Genomic DNA, 24,721 nt, shown 5'->3' with positions numbered 1-24,721 from the left:
TGGGAGCTCCGGTACCGATGGGGGGCTGGGACCGACTGGGGGCTTCAGTACCGGCTTTAGGGGGGGGTGTAAGGGGTGGCAGGGCTCTGGTACCAGCTTGGTTTTGATACTGGTGGGGGCTGTGGTAGCGGCTGGGGACTCCTGTACCGGCTGGATGTGGGGGCCTGGTACAGGCTGGGGGGGTGATACTGGGGGCGACTGGGGGCTTTGGTACCGGCTTTGGGGGGGTGTAAGGGCTGGCGGGGCTCCGGTACCGGCTCTGATTTGATACCGGGGGGGGGCTCCAGTACCGGCTGGGGGGCGCTTGGTACCGGCTGCGGGGGGGGCTGGTACCGACTGGGGTCTCCGGTACCGACTGGGGAGGGGTCGGTACCGACTGGGGGCTTCCAGGGGGACCATAAGGGCGGCCGTGGCTGCGGTCCCGGCTCCCCTTCGCTACCGGCGGGGGCTCCGGTGCCGCCCGGTCCCGCTCTGCAATGCCGGGGGGGGGCCGCGGCGCTGCGGCAGGCGGGGGGCGGGGGCGGGGCGCGGCGGGGCGGGCCCGGGGCGGGCCCTGCCGGTGCCGGTGCCGGCGCCGGTGCCGGCGGGGGCGGGAGCGGCGGGGCCCGGTGCAGTGCGCGTGCAGGTGGCGGGGGCGGCGCGCACGGGGCCGCGGCCGCTCCCTCGGCCCCGCTCGGCCCCGCCGCCGCCGCCGCCGCCGCCGCCGCCCATGCCCGGCCCGGGCGGAGGAGGGGCCGGAGGGAGCCCGGTGCCGCGGGGCCGCCCGGCGCGGCAGAGCCCGGAGCGCCGCGGGCGGATTATGAGGGAGCCATGAGCCCGCTGCGGAGCTGGCTGCTGGCCGCGCTCCTCTCGCTCACGCCGCGGGCAGGTAGGTGCCGCTCCCGGTCCCGCTCCCGGTCCCGCTCCCGGCCCCGCCGCCGCTGCGGGCTTTTTTGCTGCATCGACACATTTCTCCGCAGCGCCGCCCCGCAGCCGCGCGGGAGGGGCCCCGGCCCCGCCGCCCCCGGCCCCCGCTGCCCCCGGCGGACCCCGACCCTCCCCCGGGCCCGGTTGATCGCGGGGGCAGCCCCCGGGACGGGCCCCGTTCGTGTCCTTCCCCCCCCCACCCCGGTGACCCCCCGGGAGGTGGCCCCCGGCCGCGTTGCTCCGGCTGCGGAGCCGTTCCCTGTGTCCCCCTCCCTGTCCCCTCCGGGACCCGTCGCTCTCCCAGCCCCGTGTCCCCTGGGTGTCCCCGCCGGCACGGGCCGCCCTCCCCACGGCCCCCGGAGCATCCCCGCCGTGTACCTGGCACCCTCGGTGTCCCCTCCCGGGCACAGCGCCATGCTCGGGTCCCCCACCCCGGGACACGGCCCCACGCCAGCCCCCTGTCCCTCGGGGACACGTCCCTGCCGGGACGCAGCCCAGCCTCGGGTCCCCCCCCCCAGGACGTGTCCCCCCGGCAGCCCACCCGTGTCCCCCCCCCCCCACCGACCCTCTCCTCGCCCGCAGGTCCCGCCGCGCACGCCGGCGCTCCGCAGCGGAGGCTCCCGCGGGCCGGATGGCAGGACGGGCGGGTTGTTTCCGAAATCACCCACCCCAGCAGGTTAGTGGGGCAGAGCTCAGGAGGAGAAGTCCAGAAGCATCAGCTGGACACCAGGGTCAGGAATGAGCCTAGAGGAGGAGGAGGAGGCCCTGTAAGTGAACCGCATCCCCCCTCCACTCTCTTTCAGGCTGGGGCTGGGGGCCCCCCGGGCGCGAGGGTTGCTCCCGCCGTACCGGGGCCTGCGGTGGCTCCTGCTGCCCTCACGGTCGGGCACAGCCTCACACAGCCACGAGCGGCCCGATGGCTGTGCCACTGCTGCCTTTCCCCCCCCCGGCCGGCGAGGCCCTGATGGCTTCCATTAAACCTCGGTACCGGAGGTGCGCGTGCGGGCGTTAGGAGAGATTGAAGGGCAGCACGCTGGCAGGGCTCATGCATAATGGATGGGCTCACTGCTCGGCGCTCGAAGCTAGAGCCGTGGCCCCAAACAGGAGCTGTGGCCCCAAATTGGAGCCGTGGCCCCGCGGCACGGCCATGCCGGCCATCGACCCTCATCCTGCCAGCCCCAAACCACGCCAGGCAGGCGGTCACGCGCTGGTACGGCCGCTTTGCCTGGAGCCAGGGGGTGGCTGCATTTCGGGGAGCCAGTGAGAGCCCATCGCGCGGGGGGAAGCTTTCAAAGAGGCGGCAGCCGCAGAGACCAGCAATAATCGATTCCCCACATCCTTGCTGGATAAAAGGAGAAATAATGGGCTTAAATTGCAGCGAAGGTGATTTAAGCTTGGCATTAAGTAAAACCTCCTAACGGCGAGGATGTCATGGAGGGGGGGAAGAATCACCAGGGGATGGCTGCAGCACTGCCAGTGCTGGTGGTTTTTTGGGAGGCATTAAGCAGAGGCATGAGGAAGTGCTGCCGTGGGGCAGGCGGCGCAGCCGCAGGCCCCAGGGGACAGGGTCGGGTGCTGCCGTGGGTCCCAGCAGAGCCCCCGCACGCTGCTCCCAGCTGCACTGCTTGGCCCACTGAAGGACACAGTCTCGGTTCAATGTCATCCACGGCTGGGACGTCCCCTCCCAGGATCAGCTCTGGGGACGCTGTGTGGCTGCTCGGTGGTGGCAAAGGGGCCAGTGGGGCCATCCCATATCCCTGTCACCCTGTGCTGAGCTGTGCCCGTGGATGGCTGGCACCTGGTGGGTGGCTCCTGCTCCAGGTGCCCTTGGTGCAGCACCTGGCAGGGCTCTGCCAGCAGCGTGAGGATGGGGCGCCCTGGGCATGGCCCCTGCAGCCCGGAGACCCCCTCGGTGGGGAAGGGTTGGGAGACAACGGGGGGACCCCACATCAGGTCTGCCAGCCCCAAAGGGGGCATCACCTTCCCTCCACAGAGCTGGAGGTGCCGGGACCATCATCCAGCACTTCAATTTTGGCTTCCAGCTTAACCCCTGGCTGCTTCTCTCCCGCACCCTGGGCAGGACACGGTGCCGATGCTGCTGCCCATGCGCCTGGCGGTGCAGGGACGCCCATCGGTGGCCAAGGAGCAGCTGTCCCTGCTGGTTTTGGCACTGTGCCCCTGACCCATGCTGCAGTCACAGCTTTTTGGTTCAGCAAAGCAGATAACAGGGGCTTTCACCCCAAAAAGACATGGGAGAAGCGTGTCCTGATGATTTGGCTTCTCCTTGCTGTGGCTTCCCCCAGGGGCTGGTGGGTGGCTCGGGACCGTGGCAGCCGGGGCGAGCGTTGTCTCCTGTGGGACACACGGGGACAGCGAGCGACAGCAGTGTGTCAGAGGCGAGGGTGCTTTGGGGCACAGTGTGGGCTGGAGGTGAGGAGCCACCGGGCAGCCCCTCACCCACGCGAGGAGTTTGCCAGGTCTCAGCCGGGCGCTGCAGAGCGCGGCTCCCGCCTCCGGCACACTGCCGCTCGCAGGAATTAGGTCACGAGCGGCGGGCGCTGCAGGGCGGGTGAAGCGCCAGCTCCACACGCTGAGCCTGGGCTGCTGCAGCCCTGCCAGGGCTGGGGGCTGAGCTCTGGCAGCCCCGGGCAGGGCGAAGGTGACTCCCCCCCAGCCACCGGTGTCCGGTTACCGGCTTGGAGGAGTTTGTCTCGGAGGAGTTTGGCACCTTGGCATCCCGGAGTGTGTTTGGCGATGTCCGGCCAGGCTGCGGGAGCAGCAGTGGCTTCCACCGAAATGCTGCTCGGTGATGCGCCGGTCCCCAGCGCTGCTGCTCCGGGATGCTCCCAGCACTGAGACCACGGGCAGCTTGGTTCACAGCTAGTGAAGTTTGGGGTGAAAAAATGATTTCCTTTCCTTTCCTTTTTTTTTTTTTTTTAATTGAAAGAACACCTTCAGAGATCACATGATTGAGCTCTGGTGATTATTATTTTTTCTTTAGGTAAAAATCAGAAAAGCCTTCATCAGCTCCAGGTGGGAGCCTTGGCTGCTTTTGGTGCCTGCACCCTTTATCAGGGCAGGGCTCGGTGCCGGGCACCCATGGGCGCAGGCTTTTGGGGCACTGTGAGCGGGGCTGTCGGAGTGATGCCGTGCTGCATCGCGGCGTGCGGTCCTTGCCTGGCCTGGGGGGTTCAGGAGCTGCTGGTGATCTCACGGCAGGGTTTGCACCGTGCAACACATGATGGCAATGTCAGCCGGAGGCATTCCTGTGCCAGCCCAGCTGCTGTGGGACCGAGGAGCCAAAAAGTCTGCCACGCTCCTTGGTGTGACACCAGATCCGTGACAGGTTTAAGGCCAGATCCTGGCTTGGGGTGGCAGCGGGCACATCAGCTGCTCCTCATTCCCACACTGCCATGCAAACACTCTGCTCTGCTCAGACCTGGCTGTGATTTTTCACGATTCCAATGGGATTTCTCCCGGCACTGGGCGCACGGAGCCGTCCATGCCTCACTGCTGCTACTCTCTTGCAGGGGGTGCACCTGGCACAGGTGAGCTTCATGGTGCGTGCCTTCGGCTCAGCCTTCACCCTCGACCTCGAGCTCAACCAGTAAGTGTCCTGGGGGGTGGGAATGGACTGCTGTGGGACTGCCACTGCCCCCACAAGAGGGATGGGGTGCAGAAGCGGTGGCATCTTGGTGCCCACTGGCACTTGGGGAAAGGGGACAGTAGATGTCCCCACTGTGGCCACTTGGAGCCTGGCACAGCATGTGCCACTCGGCGTGCTGGCACAGGCGTCCTTAATATTTGATGGAGTCGCTTGGAACTCTCCCAGCTCCAGTAACGAAGCCCTGAGTCTGCCTGGCTGTGGGCAGAGCTGCACTCCGGAGGCAGAGGGGGTATAAGAGGAGCCAGTGCCATAGTGGGGGGGCCACAGGCCTTGGGTTTCCTGGACCACAGGGTTTCTGCACCATGGTGATGCTGGGTGCACGGGGCAGCACATGGGTGCATGCCAGAGGATGGGGGCGCATGGGGCAGGGGCACAGCCATCTCCGTCGTCCTCCTGCTCACTGCCCTACGGCCTCTCACCCCTCTGCTCTTCCCTGCAGCCACCTCCTTGCCTCACACTACGTGGAGCGGCACGTCGGCACGGGCAAGAACAGCAGCCACAGCACAGTAAGCATCATGCCACGCTGTGCCAAGCAGCACCACAGGGCCCACAGTTCCATGCCGGGCTGTGAGCACCAATCTCCTGCCCGCTGCAGCCCTCAGTTCATGGATGATGGCCATGGGTGGCTCCTCGTGGAGCCTCTGTGCCCAGCACCAGGTGTCTGGGCACTGCCTCATCAGATGACACAGGGACACGCATACCATGGGCACTGCTGCAATGGGCTCCCCGCTTGCCCCTGGCACGGTTCAGCACATTGCTGTGCACACAGCATTGCTCTGGGACTGTGCTGGTGCCTGTTCGGGTGCTGGGCCAGGAAGGCAGCGAACCCCAGGGGACACCAGCAATGGGTGTAGCCACCTGCGATGGGCAGGATGGGGCCTGGCAGTGCCATAGCTGCCGTGGGGGGGTCCAAGCGGGACTGGTGGCTGCAGGGAGCAGCACGGCTCCAGCAGAGGCGGTGTGAAAAAGACAAATGGGGTTTCCAGAAATAGCTCCTCGGGTGGCTGGTGCTGGCCCTGCCTGTCGTGTGGAGCTCACCACACCGCAGAGGCAGTGCTGGCCCCACAGGTTCAGTGGCCTCTCCTGGCTCTCACAGGGTGCTGGGGAGCACTGCTACTACCAGGGCCGGGTCCGCGGCCGGCCCCGTTCCTTCGCCGCGCTCTCCAGCTGCCAGGGCCTGCAGTGAGTACCCCAAGTCCACAATTTGGGTCAAAACGGATGTTTCGAGGGGTTGCTACACCCCGCCAGCATCCTCTTACACCTCTGGGCTTCCTTTGCAGCGGTGTCTTCTCGGATGGCAGGGACACATACCTGATTGAACCCCAGGCGGGTGCTGAGCACGAGCAGGTGAGCTCACCCCTGCCTCAGTTTCCCCATCGCAGGGTCTGGCTGTGGCTCAGGGGTGTTGTGGGACATGGCCTTAGGGACACGGGGAGCTGGAGAACGGGGGCTGTTGGGTGTTGGTGACGCTTCTCTCCCCACCGCAGGACCTTCGGCCACACGTCATCCAGCGCACTCCAAGCTGCGCCCAGCCAGGTGAGCACCACGCTCCTGAGGGCTGGCATCCGTGCCACTGCGTCTGTGCCCCCTGCTGTTCCCGAGCATGCAGGGCAGTGCCCTCATCCCACACACCACCAGCTGTCTCCCTTCCCTCCAGGCTGCCTCTTTGCTGCACTGGACCACTTCGTCTCGGGCAGTTTGCCCAAGCTGCGGCGGCGGCGGCAGGCAAGTGAGGGTGGCAGGGCTGTGGGCATGGGATGGAGGACACCGGACAGGGGATGGGGCTGCTCAGCCCCAGCCAGGCTCTGTCCATCCTGCCAGCTGTCAGTAGGATGATGCCAGTGCTTCCCGAATGTACCTCGAGCCACAAAACAGGGCTCAAAAATCTCATTCACTGCACTCTCCCTCAAAGCGAGAGGCTCCGCGGGGCCAGTCCTGCCCCATGCATCCCCCCGGGGTGTGGGGAGTGGCTCAGCTCCTGGCTCCTACTGGCAGGTGCGACGAGCCCAGCACACGGTTCACAGCGAGACCAAGTACATCGAGCTGGCGGTGGTGAATGACCATCAGCTGGTAAGCACCGGGCCGAGAGGAGCCGAGCAGAGCGGGCAGCGTGGGCTGGCTGCAGTCCTCCTCAACTCTGCTCCCCCCAGTTCCTGCAGCTCCGCAAGTCTGTGGTCCTCACCAGCAACTTCGCCAAGTCCGTGGTCAACCTGGCCGACATGGTGAGCGCGGGGCTGTCCCCAGCGGGTTCGTCCCTGGCCCCCTCCGGGTTTGTCCCTAGCGCCGTCCTCTCGCCCTCGCAGATCTACAAGGAGCAGCTGAACACCCGCATCGTGCTGGTGGCCATGGAGACATGGGCCTCCGAGGACCGGATCCGCATGGAGGAGGACTCGCTGGAGACGCTGAACGAGTTCATGAAGTACCGGCGTGAGGCGATGCCGGAGCAGAGCGACACCGTCCACCTCTTCTCGTGAGCGCCGTGGCCATGCCGCCTCCCCCGGGGCTGGGAGCCAGCGGCCACTTTGCCCATCACCTCCTACCTCACCCTTGCAGGGGACGGACATTTCAGAGCAGCCGCAGCGGCACCGCCTTCGTGGGGGGCATCTGCTCGCCCGGCCGCGGTGGGGGGGTCAACGAGGTGGGTGAGGAAAGCAGGCGGGTGGGCTGGGCGTGGGGTCCCCCCCCCGTGACCCCGCTGTCCCTCCCGTGCAGTATGGCAACGTGGCAGCTATGGCCGTGACGCTGGCACAGACGCTGGGGCAGAACGTGGGCATGATGTGGAACAAGCACCGCACCTCGGCAGGTACCCGCCGGGCGGGAGGCACGGGGTGCCACCCCTGGGGGCTGCGGGGGGATGCAGCTCCTCTCCTCTCTCCTCGCAGGGGACTGCCGGTGTCCCGATGCGTGGCTGGGCTGCATCATGGAGGACACAGGGTGAGTGCCCCTCAGGGGGCTGCGTCCCTCATGGACCTGTTGGCTTTGGGCAGCCCACTCCGCAGCACCAGGGTGGGGAGATGCTGCCTGGGGCTGGTGTTCCCCAGGGTCACCGCGTCCCCCCGCCGCAGGTACTACCTCCCACGGAAGTTTTCCCGCTGCAGCATCGACGAGTACAACCAGTTCCTGCAGGACGGCGGTGGCAGCTGCCTCTTCAACAAGCCCCTGAAGGTAGTGGGCCCGGCACCAGGGTGGGTGCAAAACAGGGGTGAGCAATGCTGGGGAGGGTCAGGGGGTCCCCTGAGGCTCATGGCCTGCCCCAGCCCTGTGACGCGCAAGGTAATGGTGCTGGCTTCAGCCCCGGTTCTTAATTGACTGACTGAGGTGCACAATTGCCTGCAAAATGAGAGGTTGGCAGGTCCTGCTGTCCCTGGGGGTGCAGAGCCCTTTTGAGGTGCCGGGGGGCTCACCCCACCCTGGGAGCTCTGGGGGTGGGAGTGCTGTGCCCAGCACCAGCCGCATGCCCCCAGCTTCAGCCGTCTCTCTCCCTGGCAGCTCCTGGACCCTCCGGAGTGCGGCAACGGCTTCGTGGAGGCAGGCGAGGAGTGCGACTGCGGCTCGCTGGCGGTGAGCGGGGCCCGGGGCTGGCGGTGAGCAGCAGGGCTGGCAGCGGGCTCACGTGCTTGCCGCCGGCCCCGGCAGGAATGCGCCAAGAGCGGAGGCAACTGCTGCAAGAAGTGCACGCTGACCCACGACGCCATGTGCAGCGACGGGCTGTGCTGCAAGGGCTGCAAGGTGCGGGGCAGGCGGCAGGGACTGTGTCCTGCGGCACACAAAGTCCCTGGGGGCTGCAGGGGTTTCTGTGCCGACGCGTGTGCCTTCCCCTGCGCAGTATGAGCCGCGTGGCGTGTCCTGCCGGGAGGCTGTGAACGAGTGTGATATCCCCGAGACCTGCACTGGGGACTCGAGCCAGGTGGGGACTTGGGCTGGCAGGGACAGAGAGGGGCTGTGGGGCCTCAAGGGGGCTCATGGCCTCACCCATCTTCTTTGCCCACCTCCAGTGTCCCCCCAACCTCCACAAGCTGGATGGCTACTTCTGCGAAAATGAGCAGGTGAGTCTGCCCTGTGGGACGCAGCCAGGGGCTCGGGCACATCCTGTGGGCTCCAGCATCGGTGCTGGCAGCTGCAGTGCATGGGGTGCATGCACTGGGGAGAGCAGGACCCCACTGCAGCTCTGGTCCCTGGGCCGTGCGAGCCCTCCCAGTGCCTGGGGTCGTCCATGCCTGCACAGCAGTGTGCGCACCTGCAGCCATGGTCCCTTTGCCACGCAATTTCCCTGTGCATGCAGTCATGGTCGCCATACCCTGCAGGTTTTCCCATGTGTGTGCATCAGCAGAGATGGCCCTTATGTCACATAAGTCTTCCTTGTGCATGTGTGCCTGCAGGCGTGGTCCCCGTGCGCTGCAAACCCTCTGTGTGCATGGGTTCTTGTGCCGTGCAAGCCATCCCCATGCTCATGCAACTGGGGCTGTGTTTCCGGGGTCGTGTGCCCCAAGCACACGCACCTGGGGTTGCCACCCTGCACCACCCAAGCCGCCTCCTTGGGCACTCACCCACGGGTGCCAGTCATGCCGTGACACTGCTCCCTGCTCCCCAGGGCCGATGCTATGGTGGGCGCTGCAAAACCCGAGACCGGCAGTGCAACGCGCTGTGGGGCCGCAGTAAGTGCCCTGCCCATCCCATACCTCGTGCCCATCAGGGAGCATGGGGTGGCAATGTCTTTGCAGAAAGCCCCAGGGTGCTCAGAGGAGCCCCACACGCCGTCCCCTGCAGCGGGGGAGTTGCTGGGGGTGGGCAACCGGGGGCAAATGGGTGACACCTGCTTTCTCCCAGGCTCAGCAGAGCGTTTCTGCTATGAGAAGCTTAATGTGGAGGGGACCGAGAGGGGCAACTGCGGGCGCGAGGGCTCGGGCTGGATGCAGTGCAACAAGCAGTGAGCAAGCCCCCCACCCACACCCTCCCACCTGCCACGCATCCCCCTTGGTGCCATCGCCCCCCCCCGTGCCTTGCAGGGACGTGCTCTGCGGCTTCCTCCTCTGCGCCAACATCTCGGGCACGCCCCGGCTGGGCGAGCTCAGCGGCGAGATTGCCACTATGACCTTCTTCCATCAAAACCGCTATGTGGACTGCAGGTGGGTGCCACCGCGGGCACAGGGCTGGGGCCACCCTGGGGCGCGGGGGTGCCTGCATCACCCACTTGCTGCCCTCCCGCAGGGGCGGCCACGTGCAGCTGGTGGACGGCTCAGACCTGAGCTACGTGGAGGATGGGACGCCCTGCGGGCCCAGCATGCTGTGTCTTGACCATAAATGCCTTCCAGTGACAGCCTTTAACTTCAGCTCCTGTCCCGGCAGCTGGGATGGGAAGATCTGTTTTGACCATGGGGTGAGGACGGGGGGGCTCGCAGGGGTGCGCAGGGCCATTGCTCGGTGCTGATGCTGCCCCCTCACAGGTCTGCAGCAATGAGGGCAAGTGCATCTGCCAGCCCGAGTGGACGGGGAAGGACTGCAGTGTCTACGACCCCATCCCCGAGCCAAAGCCCACAGGCGAGACGGAGCGATACAAGGGTCAGTGTGCACTGTGCGGGGGCTCCCACCGTGTCCCCAGCTCCCTCCCCACCCATCCCAGGACTGTGCCTCAGCTGGGCACAGCCGGGTCCCTGGGGTGTCCTGTGGCCCTGTCCCTGCTGATCTGTGTCCCTGTCCTCTTCTCCCTGGCCCAGGTCCCAGTGGCACCAATATCATTATTGGCTCCATTGCTGGGGCCGTGCTGGTGGCTGCCATTGTCCTAGGAGGGACTGGCTGGGGATTTAAGTAAGCAGATGCTGCATGCTTCATCCTTCTCCTCCTCATCTCCCAGCATGACACTGGGGAAGGTGGCCCTGGTGCCATCCACTGGGGATGTGAGGATGCCTGGTGCCCCTGTCCCCATACCCCTTTGCCCCCTGGCCCTGCCTGCATGCAGCACCGGGACCTCACTGTCACCCTGACCCCAGCTGTGTCCTGCCCATCTGTCCCCAGGTGCGGGGTTCCGGGGGGGCTTCCCCCAGCCCTGTCCCGCTGTGTCCTTGGGCACCAGCACCCCTATGTGCACAGGGCTATGGCCACTGCCCGTGGAACCAGGGGGTGTCATGGGTCAGGGGGCAGTGGCAGAGGAGGGGACATGAAATGGAGAAAGGGAGACATGGGGGGGACACTGACGCTCCTGTCCTCTCCCCCCGCCACCCCCAGGAACATCCGCCGAGGAAGGTACGACCCGGCACAGCAGGGAGTGTAGCCCCCGCCGCCTGTCCCCCCGTCGTCTCCTCGTCACCGTCAGGCACCAGCGGCCCAGCGGCACGGGACCCCTGTCCCCGGGCTGGGACTGCCGCCATGGGCCCGTCTGTCCGTGTCGCTGTGTGTCCGGCTGCCCCTGTGCTGTCTCCATCTCTGTGGCCCCCCCCATAGCTTCAAAGAGCCAGCCGAGGGGGGGGGACCAACCCTGGGAATAAACTTGCCGGGTGCCTGCAGCAGGCGAGCAGGGCTCTGGCAGCGGCCCCCCCCGGTGCTGGCTCTTTTGGGCTCAGTGTCCCCTGTGTCCCCCACCCCCCCCACCCCCTGTGTCGCATCCCCACACTAAAGCGCTCCTCACTTCTGTGTTGCAGGTCCGGGGGGACCTGAGCGGAGCCTCCCTGCCTCGTGCCCCCCCCTCCAGCACCTAATTAACAGCAATTAAACGGGGCGCAGCTGCCAGGAGTCCGCCTGAGGAGGGAGGAGAGCACAGGGGGGGCCTGGTTGCAGGACCCCCCCCTCCTCGACCCCTGCCGCACCACCACGAATGTCCAGACCCCCCGGGGCTGGAGTCACTCATGGCACCGCGATGAATGTACCTGGGGGGGCCGTGCCAGGAGCCCCCAAACCCGCATGGCTCTGGGGGGGGGGTGGGGCTGGGATTCCTCCCTCCCCCCTCCCCAAACCCACATCAGCATCTTCCAGCTTTGGGGGCAGAATCCCCCAGTTCCAGGCCAGTATCTCCCACTACCAGGCCAGTTTGTTTTTCCACCCCTTCCCCGCCCCAGAGCAGGGCCTGTTCCCCACCACCCCAGGGGCTGGATCCGCACCCCCAGCTGCGGAGACCAAAAAGCAGCCCCCTGGATGTGCAGTAGGTGTACAACCCCCTTCTCTGCCCCCTCCACCCCCCCAGTTTCTCCCCCCTTTTTACTCCATTTCATGGCTGCACTCTTCCGCCTCCTGTCCATAGCACTGGGGTCCAGCACCCATGGGTGCCAGGCTCTCCCTGTGTCATGTGTCCTCCCCCCACCTCCCCAGCCCTGACAGGTGAACCCTTAAAATGGTGGCACTGGGGAGGGCAAGGGGCCACACTCAGGTGCTGAGGTACAGGGTGAGCCCGGGGCCGTGTCACCCTACCCCTGTCAGTGGTCCCCATGGCAGGCACAGCTCGTGCCACATGTCACCCTCATGGCTGTTGGGGGGTGTACGTGTCACCCACCCCCTGTCCCTGTGGCGCCCTGCATGAGGTGTCCCCCCCCAACCACACACCCACAGAGCACTCAGGGCCTCCACAGGTCCCTCGGAGCATCGCTGAGACTCGGTACTATGGGGAGGTCCCCGCTGTCATCCCCTGGAGCCAGCATGGAGGCAGGGGAGGGTGGGTGCCTGGGGGGGGGTGACCTAGGGCTGGAGTCCCTAAGCCCAGACTTGTCCCCTGGTGCGCTGTGAGAGCCCACAGCACCCAAGGGTGCCTCAGCTGTGCTAGCTCAAGCATCACTGGCTGTGGACCCCCACCCAGGGCCAGCACCGTGCCTGTTGTCCCCATGTCCCCAGCCCTATGGGGTGGGCCGGTGTGGGGGTGCAGCAGGACGTGAGGGGGTGGCCGGACATCCCCGGGCTCAGCAGCAGTGGTGGTGGCCCCTTGCGTGCCTCAGACACCGCGTGTGAATGCAGGTGGGTGCCTCGTGGCTGGGACTGAGGGCCATGGGGGTGGAGGGCGGGGGTATTTGTATCGGGACCCCTCCCTGTCCCCTCCGTCCTCCTGCACCACCATCTCTGTCACCACACTGTCCCCAAAGCTGTCAGGGCTGCAGTGGCGGGGTGATCCCCGCTGCGAGGTGACATCCCCTCCCCAGGCCCTGTGTGGAGGGGGGCGCTGTGTCCTTCCTCTGCTGCCACTTTCACAGCAAGAAGCCACATTTGTCACTGGTTTGGGGGACATTAATATATAAATATATATAAATATTTTTTTTCTCAATGATTTTAATGCCGTACAGTCAAGCAGTGCCGCTCACGCGCTGGGGAGGGCCAGACTGGGGGAGAAAAAAAGGGGGGGGCACCCAGTGCTTCCCGAGCCCCCCCCTCAGCCCCCACCAGGCCCAGCCGAACAGCCCCGGCCCAGCTGATGCCAGGAGAAGCCCTGGGGCTGGCAGCAAGCCCCCGGCCCGCTGCTGCCCGCCAGCTGCCCTGCACCGCCTCGCTCGCACTACCCGGCCCTTCCTGCGCTCGGCCTGGCCCTCCCCGTCCCCCCCCCACCGGCCGCACCTCGCCTTGTGCCCACGCTCCCGCTTCGCACGCGCCAGGGAGCTGGTGGGACCCGCTGGGTGCGCGTCGCCCGGCCCCCGGGACGCCTCCTGCAATGTCGCAGACTTTATTTACAATAAAGACTTGGAAAACTCAGCGGGGTCTCTTCCTTCCTCTGGGGCACGGTGGGGTGGGAGCGGCTGTGCAGGGTGGTGTGACGTGCACTGCCCCAAATTGCACCTCTTCTGAGATGTCATGGCCATGGTGACGTTCTGGTCCCACACGTTCCCCGCCACCCTCCTTCCCTGCACCCCATGTGCCACCCCAGGTGGGCTTTGTGGGTTGGGGACACCCCAACCATCATGTTCGACTGAGGGGCAGCAGAGCAGCATGGAGGCAACAGCTGGTGGTAAGTGCCACCACACTCTGTCCCCTTGCCTGTCTGGGGACCCTGCCCCATGGCGGGGACGTGGCTGCTCCCTGTCCCAGCACAGCACTACACAGCCCAGTGCCTGCCCTGTGACAAGGACGTGGCTCACTCCCTGTGCCATGATGCAGGCTTGTGCACCAGCCCCTGCCTCCTGGGGGGGGCCAGCATCTTGCCCACCTCTGGAATGCAAGAGCAGGCATCCCACTGCAGGGGCACATGGGCAGGTCCCTGTCCCTTTGAGGGGACACCACACCTTGTCCCCATCCCACTGCAAGCACACACGAGCAGGTCCCTGTCCCCCCCCAGGGACACCCCAGGGCTGGGTCAGTTCCATTCAGGGTCCTGCCAGTGTTCCCAGGGGACTCATGGGTCTGGAGCAGCCTCCATGGGACCAGCCCTGGCCATGGGCCCAGGCTCGGGGACACTCACCGGGCAGCACAAGGCACTGTCTGAGCCCCCATCCCCAGCTGGCCTCCTGGGGAAGCTGCAGCCTGCACCCTGGGGAAGGGGCTGGGGTAGCCCCCAGGAGAGCAGCACCAAGGAGGCAGCAGCGTCCTGCCTGGCCCTGGGAGCAGGGAGAGCTGCTGGCCCCGGGGTTGCAGCGAGGCTTGGATTTGGCTTCTGGTCCTGTCATGCAAAGATCAGCCCTGCCAGACTCCTCGGCCCAGCCAGCCTCATTCCAGCCAGACTCCTCATTCCAGCCATATTCCTTGGCACATCGGCCACGAGAGGGCTCCCCCAGTCCAGTCCATGAGCATCTGCACGCCTGGACTGGACGGCAGGAGCAGTGCACTGGCATCCCTGACACGCTGCTGGGCCACATGCACTTTGAGGGCCTCAGCTCTGGGAGGACGGAGGCCGAGGATGAAGGCACAGACCAGGGCTAGGGCTGCAGCATGCTGCTGCTGTTTGATGTCCTTCAGCCATATGGGTAGGACAGGGGACATGTTTGTCACTGCTGCCAGCCAGCCCCACACCGGACAGCTCAGAGAACCATGGCCAGCCCCAGCAGCCCTCCGCTGGGAGGCCAAAGCGCATGGTGCCCAGCGCCCAGACCCCAGCTTCCTGACAGCACAGCAGTAACACCCCCAACAATGTGGGCACAAAGACAGGCTCGAGGTGACAGTAGGGGGAGGCAGCCACCGTCCCCTTGGCCCTGGTGGTGGTGGGAGAATCTTCCTCCGTGCCCCCCTGCAATGTCGGGCTGGTGTCTGGATACCACTGTGATGCGTGTATGAGAAATGACCCACAGGCTTTTTTTGAATGTTGAGTTACAGAACGCCCTCGGGGTCAGGAGCACAAAAAAAAAAAAAAAGGCTTAAAGTCACCCCAGCTCCGGCAGCGTGCTTAGAGCAGGCTCCTGGCCGGGGCTCACAGGGAGGGTGCTGCAGCAGGGTTGGATGTGTGTGGCGCAAGGGAGGAGCTCCCCAGCACAATAAAATCTGTGAGAGGCAGCAGGGTCCAGCGCCCAGGTGTACCCAATGCAGATCCTCTGCCCCATGAGCTTCTCCAGCTCTGTTTTAACCACAGCACCCCCCTCCTTTGCCTTGAACAGGGACTGCCCCAGAGCATGCCATCGCAGAGCACCGGCCAGCTGCATGCTGCCCCATTGCTGCCTGTCCTTCTCAAGAATTTTCTCCTACTTTTAACTCACCAGGTTTAGGCTAAAGCCCAGTCGTCACAGGCAGCTCTGAGCCAGACTTCTCAGCATCCCCAGCCAGAAGACACTTCAGCAACACTTACTAAAAGTTAACTGTATGCCAGGAGAGAAGCCACAGACTTCCACGCCTGTGCTGCATGCCGAGATGCTGTCACCAACCTCTGGGCTTGCTGGCACTGTGTCCAACACAACGCTCCTCCAACAAGGGCAGTCCTTGCTGTGCAGCCAGTGCTGGCTTTCCAGGCCCTCAGAGGTCACTTGCAGAGCCCTCTCCCTGATCCCGGTGTGATGTGTCCTCCTGTAACACAGCACACCTGACAGCCTGCAGGGAGTAACAGCTTGGGTACGCACGGAGGGTGTGTTTGTCAGAGCAGCTGTTGCTTAGAGGGCTAAAATCAAAGTTATTTCCCTGTCTTTTCACTGAAAATAGCAATGAGCCTCTTAAGGGTGGATCCTGCCAATCACAAAGTCCATGCTGGGGAAAAAAAAATTAAAAAATCCTCTCATAATTAGTAAAACTAAAGAAATAAGAAGCCAAGTCTTCTGCAGCCTCCTCTGTGTCTGTGCCATTACATAATAGGGAACCCTTGAACCTAAAAATCTCTCTGCTCCTTTGGTTGCAGACACTGATGTTTGACCATCTGGCTGTGACTTTTCAGCTATAATCTAATGAGGCAGACCTTGCTTTTAGGGTACACGCAAGGAAGAAAATCCTCATGGACTCCTCAGGAATATGGTCGCAGCAGAGGCCACAGCATGGCACAGTGCCACGTGAGCAGCAGCTTGCACAAGCAGACGGAGGCTATGATTTTTCAGCTTTTGTACCCGTAAGAAAGTCGAGATGTTTTGGTCAGCTTTAGAGAGCAGAGGGAGATGTCAGAGGGTCATGAGCCAATGCTGCTGTGTGAAACGAAATGGAGAAATGTCACCCTGAAGGGAGTTTTTGTTGGGGGGTAAATCAAAAGGCGAAAGCAAGCAATACGCCAAATATTGGCTTCACACACTGCAACGCAGCTCAAAATCCATGTCCTTGTTTCCATGCAGATACAGCAAATAACTGGAGGCACAGAGCTGAACTCTGACCACAAACCAGTACATGTGTTTTCCATCCAGGAAGCCCGCTGAAGGCTGAGAAGCACGCTCACACTGAAGCCATGTCTTCTGCCCATCTGCCCCTTCCCTGCCAGAAGCCCTCTGGCCATGCCCCACCGCCCACCAGGAGCTGCAGCGCTACCTGCACCCACACCCTGAGCAGCAGGCACTTTCTGCTCTAGTCACTTCACACCCTGGAAGATGCTGCTCGGCTGTGCCAGCGCCTTTCCCTGGTGGGAGACTGGGGTCTGGAGAGAGAGGGGTTGGTGAGGGCAGCGCCTGATCCGGCTCTCCCCCAGGCGCACTGGTGCACGGTGCCCATACCGGGCCAACAAGAATTTGGTGCGGTCCTGCCCCATAATTCTTGCCCCATTCAGCTATGCAAGGCTGCCTCTCTGAGCTGAGGCTCTCCTTTGGCACAGGGACATTTTAGGACAATTTCCTTTTTGTCACAGGAAAATTCAATGCGACCACAGAGAAATTCTGCAGGCAAACATCTGATAAAAGGTATAAAGGAGAACGCGCATATCAAGTGAAAGCAGATCTTGGTTCTGTCTCACCTGCTGTGGGAATTTCGTTATTTAGGCCCCAGCTGGAAACAAGAAACAAATCAGTGCGCCGAAAAGAGGCAGTTCAGGGAAAAAGCAGTGAGTGTCTCCGAGCTGCCTCGGCTCCGCATGGCTTACACAACGCTGTCAGTCCAAATGGCACTCCGGTGCGCTGATCAGAGACCACGCGCTCCAGGGGAAGGAGCAGCGCTCCCAGCCACTGAGGGTTTGCCGAGCATACTGCGCCTGCAGTGGAGGTGACTCCAGCGTCAGGTGAAGCAGCAGGACCTGGGCAGGCTGAGCTGGCCACTCCGGAGGTGCTGAGCTGAAATGGGTGAGGCTGAAGGGTGACACATGGTTTGGAAAATGCTTGTCGCAGCTTTGTGAACAGGTCGCAGAGACCACGCCACCCCTCAGGCTCCCTCCTGCTAAGTCATGCTACCGAGCACCTTGAGGGTAGTAAACACACCCAGCACTACACAGTGCTTAAAGCATTTTGCACAGGAAAGCTGAATCCCAATTTTTCAGTAAACACAAAGCTATCCATGCTAAAACCTTCTGCTGACCCATTTGAGTCACCAGCGACTCGATTTCTAATGGCTAGAAGGAACCCTCAGCAGCAGAGGGACACCTGCACCCAAACCAGGCTCATGCCAAATCCAAAATCTCTTTTAATAATTCTTTGAGGGTTAATGAGTTCAGGTGGAGGGAGCTCCTGGTGGCTCAGGTCCCAACGCAGGGCACTGCAGGCTGGGTTGGTATTCACCCCCCAGCCCCTACAACAGCACCAAACTCTCAGTTTCAGGGCGGTGAGGGGTGAGAAGGGAAGAGCTGAGTCTCCAAAGCCAGCTTAGCCACTGAAATGACAGGTGAGAGCAGTTCGGAGCCACCAAAGGGAAAAGCCAAAGGTCAGATAATACTAATAATAAGACAAAGCTGCTCATGACCAGGGCTACTGCTCGCAGAGGGGGGCTGGAGCCTCTCTGCTGCCAAGGCAGGGGCTGGGGCCTGACCCCACGCATGCCTCATGCTGAAATGGGGCGCGCACACACTGGAGGTAATCGGCAGCTCATGTGTCACCGAGCTGCTGCATCAGAAACTGCTCGCCTCTGAAAGCGGCCCCTCGGCATGCAGACAGCCCACTGAGGGCGCTCAGAATGGAGAAGGAAAGGATTTTGCTAGCCCAGAAGACAGCCAGTGGCCTGAAAATGTGATTGAAGGCTTTTTGTTCTCTGCTTTGGCTGCGCCACTGCTGCCAGCTCCAGTGGGGGTGGGACGGACAAATATCCTGGGGACAATGGGGGAAACCCAATTCTTTTAGTCTGTTATGACTGGGCTGTACAAGAAATTTCCCAATGCCCTTTAAGAAGCAATCTTCTGCTGGCCAGAATGCCGACTGCATTGCCTTATAGGTCTTTTCCAGCTCAAAGATTATGTCATTCCAGGCTTTGGCCAGCCTCGCTGCTGCTCTTTATTAACGGCCCTCTGAACGCTCGAGTTCACATTTCTGCTGCTGGTGAGCTTTAACCCATAAGGAGCCGAGGCAGACACTGGCATGACTCAAAACAACGCCTGATTGCTTCTGGAACCGTGCGCGTAAGATAGGTGCAGCCTGTTTTACAGCTCAGCAGTTCAAATCCAGGTCAGCAAAATTTAATTGAGAATACCCAGTGGGCCCATTTCACCTTGTCGGCGCTGTCAGAGCACAGAGAGATGGCAGCTGCTGAACTCCCCACCCCACAGGCTCAGGCCATCGTGTCTCAGCACAGGGCGCAACACGCCGGGACCCGCAGCTTGCCGGCCCTGCCTGCAGTCCCAAGCTAAGCATTAAACCCTCATTACCTTTACATTAAACTGTATGAGCTAGGGACCAGAGATTGTTGAGTTAAATTGGCCCCTGACAAAGAAAAGGCTGACTTTCCTGTTTTCCTGAGCATTTCTTTCCATGGTCTTGGTTTCTGGGGGCTTTCTGGGGGAGCTAGAGGGCATTGGGTGGCCCTTGTAGACCTACGGAGGATCTAGAGTGCAGGAGAAGACTACAGGATACCTAAAGTGTGCCCAAGAGTGCACTAGAGAGCCCTGCAAGGCCTCCAGAGGCCTCTAGGTTCCAGGAGAGTCCTTATTTTACCTCTAGGGTTCAAGAGGAGGCTCGTATGGCACTCTAGAGTGCCCTGGGAGACCTCCAGGGCACTGGGGGGTCCTGGTAGACCTTCTGGGGGAGCACCACTCCTGGCTCCTCACTGGGCTGGCAGAGATGCTATAAAGGAAACGTGGCACAAGAATACTGCAACCAAATGCATATATATGGAGTTTTCTGTATTTAATTAAGCAGAGATATAAACAGATCAAACTAGTCAGAGGGAAGGTCTCTTATGGCCTGTCACCACATTAGAGGCTTGATATTTTTATGTTTAGTCTTGAAGATAATAGGAGATTAATGCCAGACAGAGGGCAAGCAGGAAAGCTTTACGTTCTGGTTTGCCCAGAAGATGGCATTTCCAAGAATTCTCAAGCTGCCCTGAAGTTTCCTTCACCAGCACGTCTGCTAGAGCACACTGTCCGTGAATATTTCTCCCTGACATACCAGGGGAGGGAGAGTAGCTCATTGCTGGAGCATCGTGGCAGGGGAGGAGCTCAGAGAATGCCACAAGGCTGTAAGGTGAAATTTGAGGTTAATGAGTGGCACTGAAGTCTGTTTTTTCATCACTTATTCCCTTTTTTTGCTGATGAGCTGGTTGGAGCTACAGTGTTATATAACGACCTGCTTTTATTTTTATGCTTTTAATAATAATAATAATAATAATAACAATAATAATAACAACAACAACAACAATAATAATAATAAGTTATGATCCTCTATAATGTTAGGATTTTTTGCATTTCCTATTAGTATGTATGTTCTGATGTCCAGTAAGGAAATAGGAAATTCTGATTAAGAAAGAAGATCCCAGAAAAATGGTAGAAGCCAGCCTAAGGAGATGGTTACATAAATTCTGCTCCAGTGCTCTCTAGCTGCCCCAGAAAGCCTCCCTGTGACCCCCAGTTTCCTATAGGATGCCCTGGAGGCCTCCCAGGGCACTCTAGGGTGCCCTACAGGTCTCCTCTTGAACCCTAGAGGCAAAATAAGGACTCTTCCTGGAATCTAGAGGCCTCTGGAGGCCTCACAGGGCTCTCTAGTGCACTGTCACGCACAGTGCAGGCCTCCTGTGGTCCTCCCCTGCACTCTAGATCCTCCACAGGTCTACCAGCATTTCTTTCCTTTTTTTTTTTCTTAAAAATTTAGATTTGTAACTACATACCAGCAATTGATTAAATTAGTTTTGAAGTCTCTCAAGCTCCAGAAGATCTCAGCTCTCCTCTCTGGAATATCTGCAGCACATGGCACTCCTCTGCCTAGCTACATGTAACACGCATGGTGAAGGGGCTATTTTTATACCTGTATAGCTCCATGGTCTCCAGCCTGCCCTGCAGCATCTAGGTGCTATTCTATGCAACTAACAGCCAGGATTTCCCTGACTGGAGTGCCAGACACTGTACATCATCTGAACTGTGCCAGGTGAATCACGTTCATGCTCTATGCACAGAGGCAAAACATCCAGCTGCACCTCGCTCCCTGCGTTTCCTTTAATAAACCCATTTTCTGTTTGATATAGTCACACGTCTTCTCTTATTTTAGCTCTTGCCACGGAGGGGCTCCTGGCCATGCATCCTCCACTGTGTGCCCGTAAGACCAAAGCCTGCAGGTGCTTCTGGAAGGCTTGGAGCTGCTGCTACATGATCTGCTACCTCATCTTAGCAGCTGCCCAGCCATGCTACACAAGTCCTTGCTAATATTCTTCTGGTTTTCAGCAGAAGCATTTCTGGTTATTGCTGTTTTATGGGACTGGAAACATCCTGAGATTCTCTTTAATTTGCTTGAAGTCAGCCAGCACCTGCAGGAGGGCTAAAAAGAGATACTGAAAAACAAGGCAAGACAACACGTTTCCACAGTGAAAGCAGATTTGCTTTAAGAGACTGAGAACCATACATCCAGGTTCACACCAGGTCTGTAGCATGGATAACAGAAACATCAACCAAACCTTCACTGACTTTACAAAATGCTTCTCAGTGCCATGGTACTAGTAAATTCTATTAGTACACTTGATATTTGCAGGGGAAAAAAATCAATGAAAAATATCAATGAGGAGCTGTTCCACGACTGCTCTTTTAAAGACAAAGAGCACAGCTCCTGCCCTCAGGGGGGCAATTCCCCATTCTCCCTCCTGTGTTTGCATCATGTGCTGCACTGCTCCAAGGAATAACGCACCTTTCAGCTCTCACCATGTCTTATGTGGCACTGCAACAGGACTGGGAGTAACAGACACAGAGTTTATATTTACCAATTTTCTCTTCTGAGTCATTCACCTTATCACAAAATTTACCATGTCAATCCAGCAGCCCTAATTCTGATAAACCCACTCTGTATATTTTCATGTCTGTCTTTTCACCTCATTTTAAGACCATTCACAGTGGTGTGTGTTCATACAAGCACAGTTATGTGCCTTCTCTTGGAGCTTACAGAAAGCACACGCTGCCAGGGAACCTATGTGTTAATCGCACATGCTGAACACGTTCCAGCTGCACGCCCATAGAGATTCAGCATGCAGCTGATGTAATCAAACTGACTTTTCAACAGCTCCTTCAAAGAGCTTTTGAAACGTTAACAAGTTTATTACCAAATATGGTTGACTAATCAGCCCCATTTTCTGATTCATGCTTTACATGTTAGATAAAGGGCTCTGTCTGTGCTGGAGGGTCACTCAGCGCAGCAGAACCCAGCTCATTCCAACGGGCTGGACAGCTAACAGAGGCTACTCTTTATGCAGCTTATAAAACGTCCTACATACCTGGGGGACCAGACCACTGACCACATGGGCCTTCAATTAGTGCTGGAACCGATTAATGAAACGTGCTGCTTTGCTGAGCAAACCCCAGGCGGTTTGATGGCTGTCCCTCTGCTGCCTCTCTCCCCACGCTCCTCGCGCTCCTTCAGGCAGGCACTCTGCAATGAAGCTGATCCAAGCAGCAGTTGGATCTCTCATGTGTCTCTCCACCCTCCATTTAAACCAGACAAAACAGCTGTTTGCGGGGGAGCATTTAACACACAAGGGCTGGGAGACCTCCCTGGTCTTCTAACACCAGTTAAGCTGCTTGCCAGCCAGCAGGCCCCAGTCCCATGGAAAACTTTTCTTTGTAACTTGGTACTTTCACAAAGCTTTTCACCAGGACACACCAGTGGCATTTACTGCGGTCTGTGGTCTAATTCCAGTCAATGGAAACAATCAGAGGACATAATACAAACACCCAAAGGATCTCCATCATTTGTTGTCGTAATTTTCTGTGTACAACATGAGAACATGTGCAGCAACAAATCACTAAATATTGCAGAACCACTTTCAGAGGAAAAGAAAAAATACTGCTATCAACAAAATAAAGCAAAAGCGTTTTTCCCCCATTACATTTAAATTCAGCTTCAATTGGTCTCCTCCCCTTCCTCCCTGCACAAAAAGTCAGGGAGAGTAACAGCCAAAGGTGACTTCAAAACTCTGATACACAGATATGTCCTGGCACCTGCCCATATCCATGTGTGACCAGAAACATTTTCCATATAGAACAAGGGAATTTCACGTGATTTAAAGCTCATGGAAAAAGATACAAAGCCTGGCAAGCAGTCATTAATGGCAGTACTGAATTTCTGGACAGAAGAAATAAAGGGCAAGAAAAAAAAAAGCACTCAAGTCACAATGTTTTTAAGTAAGGGCAAGATAAAAGCTTAGGAGTTGGCACAACACACTACTCATGTGTCTTCCAATATTTCCACAAAGTGGAAATATATCACTGTTTATTTGCTGACATGAAATTTCATTGATGGCGAGAGATTCAGATCTTAATTTCTATCTGGAGACCAAGACCAACCTGCAGCCAAAGCGTGCCACAGAAGATGCACGGGCCTGCACCACCTCGAACCCCAGGACACAAAAAGGAAACCCAGGTACACCAGGAGAAGTCCTGAAGGTGCTTTTCTCAGACCTGAACCAGGGTTAACGTGCACAGATCCTGGGGTGTACAACCGCGAGGCAATTTAGATGCGGCCACGGGAGCCTTGGTTCTGCTCCCAGGGAAGTGGTGGGCTTGGGTCCTCCATGAGCAAACATGAGACTCTTCATTTGCCAAAGAATGAGAACACCCCGTTCAATAGCAAAATAAAAGGGAGGACAACAAAGTCTGAAGTGTAGGTACTGTTCCATACCACTGATTAGCATTGATCAGGTGCCTCTAAATCCCCGTTCTGAGGCATTTTTCCTCAGCTATCACCATGGAATTGAAACAACAACTATAATGTCACTCTGTAGAAAGCAAAATGTCATTTTCCAAGCAATGATGAACTGGTATTTTAAGTCTCCTCTAATACAGAGAAAATGAATGGCAAGCCCCGAAGGAGCTGAAGTCCCCGTGCTCCTTTCCACGCTGCTGTGGAAAGGTGGATTGTGTCTAGCTACACCACTAAGAGCAAAACATAATTTAACTCACACACACAGATTGGTCTTTCAGGAACTATTTCATGGTAACTGCACAACGTGCAAAGCACAGCACGTCTGATTCACAGGAATCAGGAACACCACAAGCGCTCTGAGAGCAACCATGCGTGTCTCAATAAACAGCTCCTTTACAAAGGAGTAACCTCGTAGCTGGCAAGGTGTGCACCTGATTGCAAGAATTCTTCACCTATCAGCAGATTAAGCTATGAGCATTGTGTAGCTGTGACAAGATTGTAGCTAAACTACCCACAGGAATGCTTAATGCTAACAATATTCACCCCCTAACCACTGCTTCCAGCAGGAAAACTGTTCGGGAGAGATGATCTCATTTATACTTACAATACCTGGTACAAAATGTCATGCTATCCTTGCTTTATAGCAGAGGACAATAAGGGGGACATGGTCAGTGACTTGCCTAGAGGTGTGAAGGGTCGGTCAGGATCACATCTGGGGGCATGGTGCTGAGATGTCCTCGCGTACCTGAGGCACCGGCACAGGGCTAGCAGATGCATTGCAGGAGCCCGGGGGACCTGTCCCTTGGCAGCAGCAGCTGGTGGCCACGTGAAACACACTGGAGCATCTCCAACAGCACCAGGCATCTGCACAGAGCTGCGGGACCACACCTGGGGTGGCTGCAGAGGATCCCAGCCCCGACCTCTGCGTTTCCCTGTGCTGAGCACAACACCGACCGCAGCCACCGCGTGATGGTTTCCATGAGGTGATTTCCCAACACACCCCATCAGCACAGCACGCTGCTCTCACACCCTTCTTTTCCAGTTATATTTAAATGCCTGAAGCACTTCAGAATTCCTCGCCACCAATTTGATGTTAAACCAAGGCTTCTGCACGTTGAAATACTTCCGCATGTGCTTAACTGGATGCCTGCAGCTGGCTGCATTGACTCACACAGAGATAATCACGTGCTTAAAGATAACTGCGGGTTCAAGCATCTGGCTGGAGTTGCAGAGGTGAGGCAGTGGGAGCCCAGGCCCCATTATCTGTGCCCAACTGTGCTGAAGCCGAACCCAAACCCATGGCACAGCCGAACCTGTGCCATGTGGCTGTGGCCAGCGCTTCCCAGCCTGGCTGTGGAGGTCGCGGCCGCTGGCAGGCTGCAGGGCAGGCCGAAGCAGCACGGGGCACGTGGGAGGCCGAGGCTGAACCCTTCTGAGGAACAAGCAGCTTTTTATCTCAGGTCCACGCCATCAAATCCACTTCACTCCTCGCTTTCCTGTAGCTACGTGACATGGCAAATGGGTTAATGCCACCTTATGCACGCTTCCAAGGCTGAGGCCAAATTTTCAATGAGGCCAAACAAGGGGAAAGCATGGGACA

At 59.4% G+C, this 24,721-nt stretch overlaps 1 protein-coding gene across 9 annotated transcripts; it reads left to right on the top strand.

Annotated features, from left to right (window-relative positions):
• Nucleotides 1–657: 657 nt before the first annotated feature.
• On the top strand, nucleotides 658–11,518 carry ADAM11 (ADAM metallopeptidase domain 11). Of its 9 annotated transcripts, XM_082779171.1 has the most exons (27): nucleotides 658–868; nucleotides 1,489–1,673; nucleotides 4,437–4,513; nucleotides 5,013–5,079; nucleotides 5,670–5,755; nucleotides 5,854–5,920; nucleotides 6,061–6,109; nucleotides 6,231–6,298; nucleotides 6,569–6,643; nucleotides 6,724–6,795; nucleotides 6,877–7,043; nucleotides 7,127–7,211; nucleotides 7,286–7,376; nucleotides 7,456–7,507; nucleotides 7,639–7,738; nucleotides 8,063–8,134; nucleotides 8,210–8,302; nucleotides 8,400–8,480; nucleotides 8,569–8,619; nucleotides 9,165–9,228; nucleotides 9,401–9,500; nucleotides 9,580–9,699; nucleotides 9,782–9,950; nucleotides 10,018–10,132; nucleotides 10,288–10,378; nucleotides 10,796–10,813; nucleotides 11,209–11,518. In XM_082779171.1, the coding sequence occupies exons 1-27, from the start codon at nucleotides 811–813 to the stop codon at nucleotides 11,222–11,224; spliced, it is 2,289 nt and encodes a 762-aa protein (XP_082635297.1). In that variant the 5' UTR covers nucleotides 658–810; the 3' UTR covers nucleotides 11,225–11,518. The 9 variants fall into 9 exon arrangements, with proteins under 9 accessions (XP_082635297.1, XP_082635299.1, XP_082635295.1 ...); XM_082779173.1 differs by lacking the exon at nucleotides 10,288–10,378; XM_082779169.1 differs by lacking the exon at nucleotides 10,288–10,378 and having other exon boundaries at nucleotides 10,796–10,960.
• Nucleotides 11,519–24,721: the final 13,203 nt, after the last annotated feature.

Source organism: Aythya marila, assembly GCF_965140915.1.
Source record: "Aythya marila genome assembly, chromosome: 25".
In the NCBI taxonomy this organism is placed as follows: Eukaryota; Metazoa; Chordata; class Aves; order Anseriformes; family Anatidae; genus Aythya; species Aythya marila.
This window is presented reverse-complemented; position numbering and strand designations above follow the sequence as displayed.

Excerpts from the sequence above, each read along its gene's own strand:
- ADAM11 (XM_082779168.1), top strand. The coding sequence starts at position 811 with ATGAGCCCGCTGCGGAGCTGGCTGCTGGCCGCGCTCCTCTCGCTCACG. Across the intron at positions 7,377-7,455 it reads CAAGCACCGCACCTCGGCAG|GGGACTGCCGGTGTCCCGAT; the intron begins GTACCCGCCGGG and ends CTCTCCTCGCAG. Across the intron at positions 8,303-8,399 it reads TGTGCTGCAAGGGCTGCAAG|TATGAGCCGCGTGGCGTGTC; the intron begins GTGCGGGGCAGG and ends TCCCCTGCGCAG.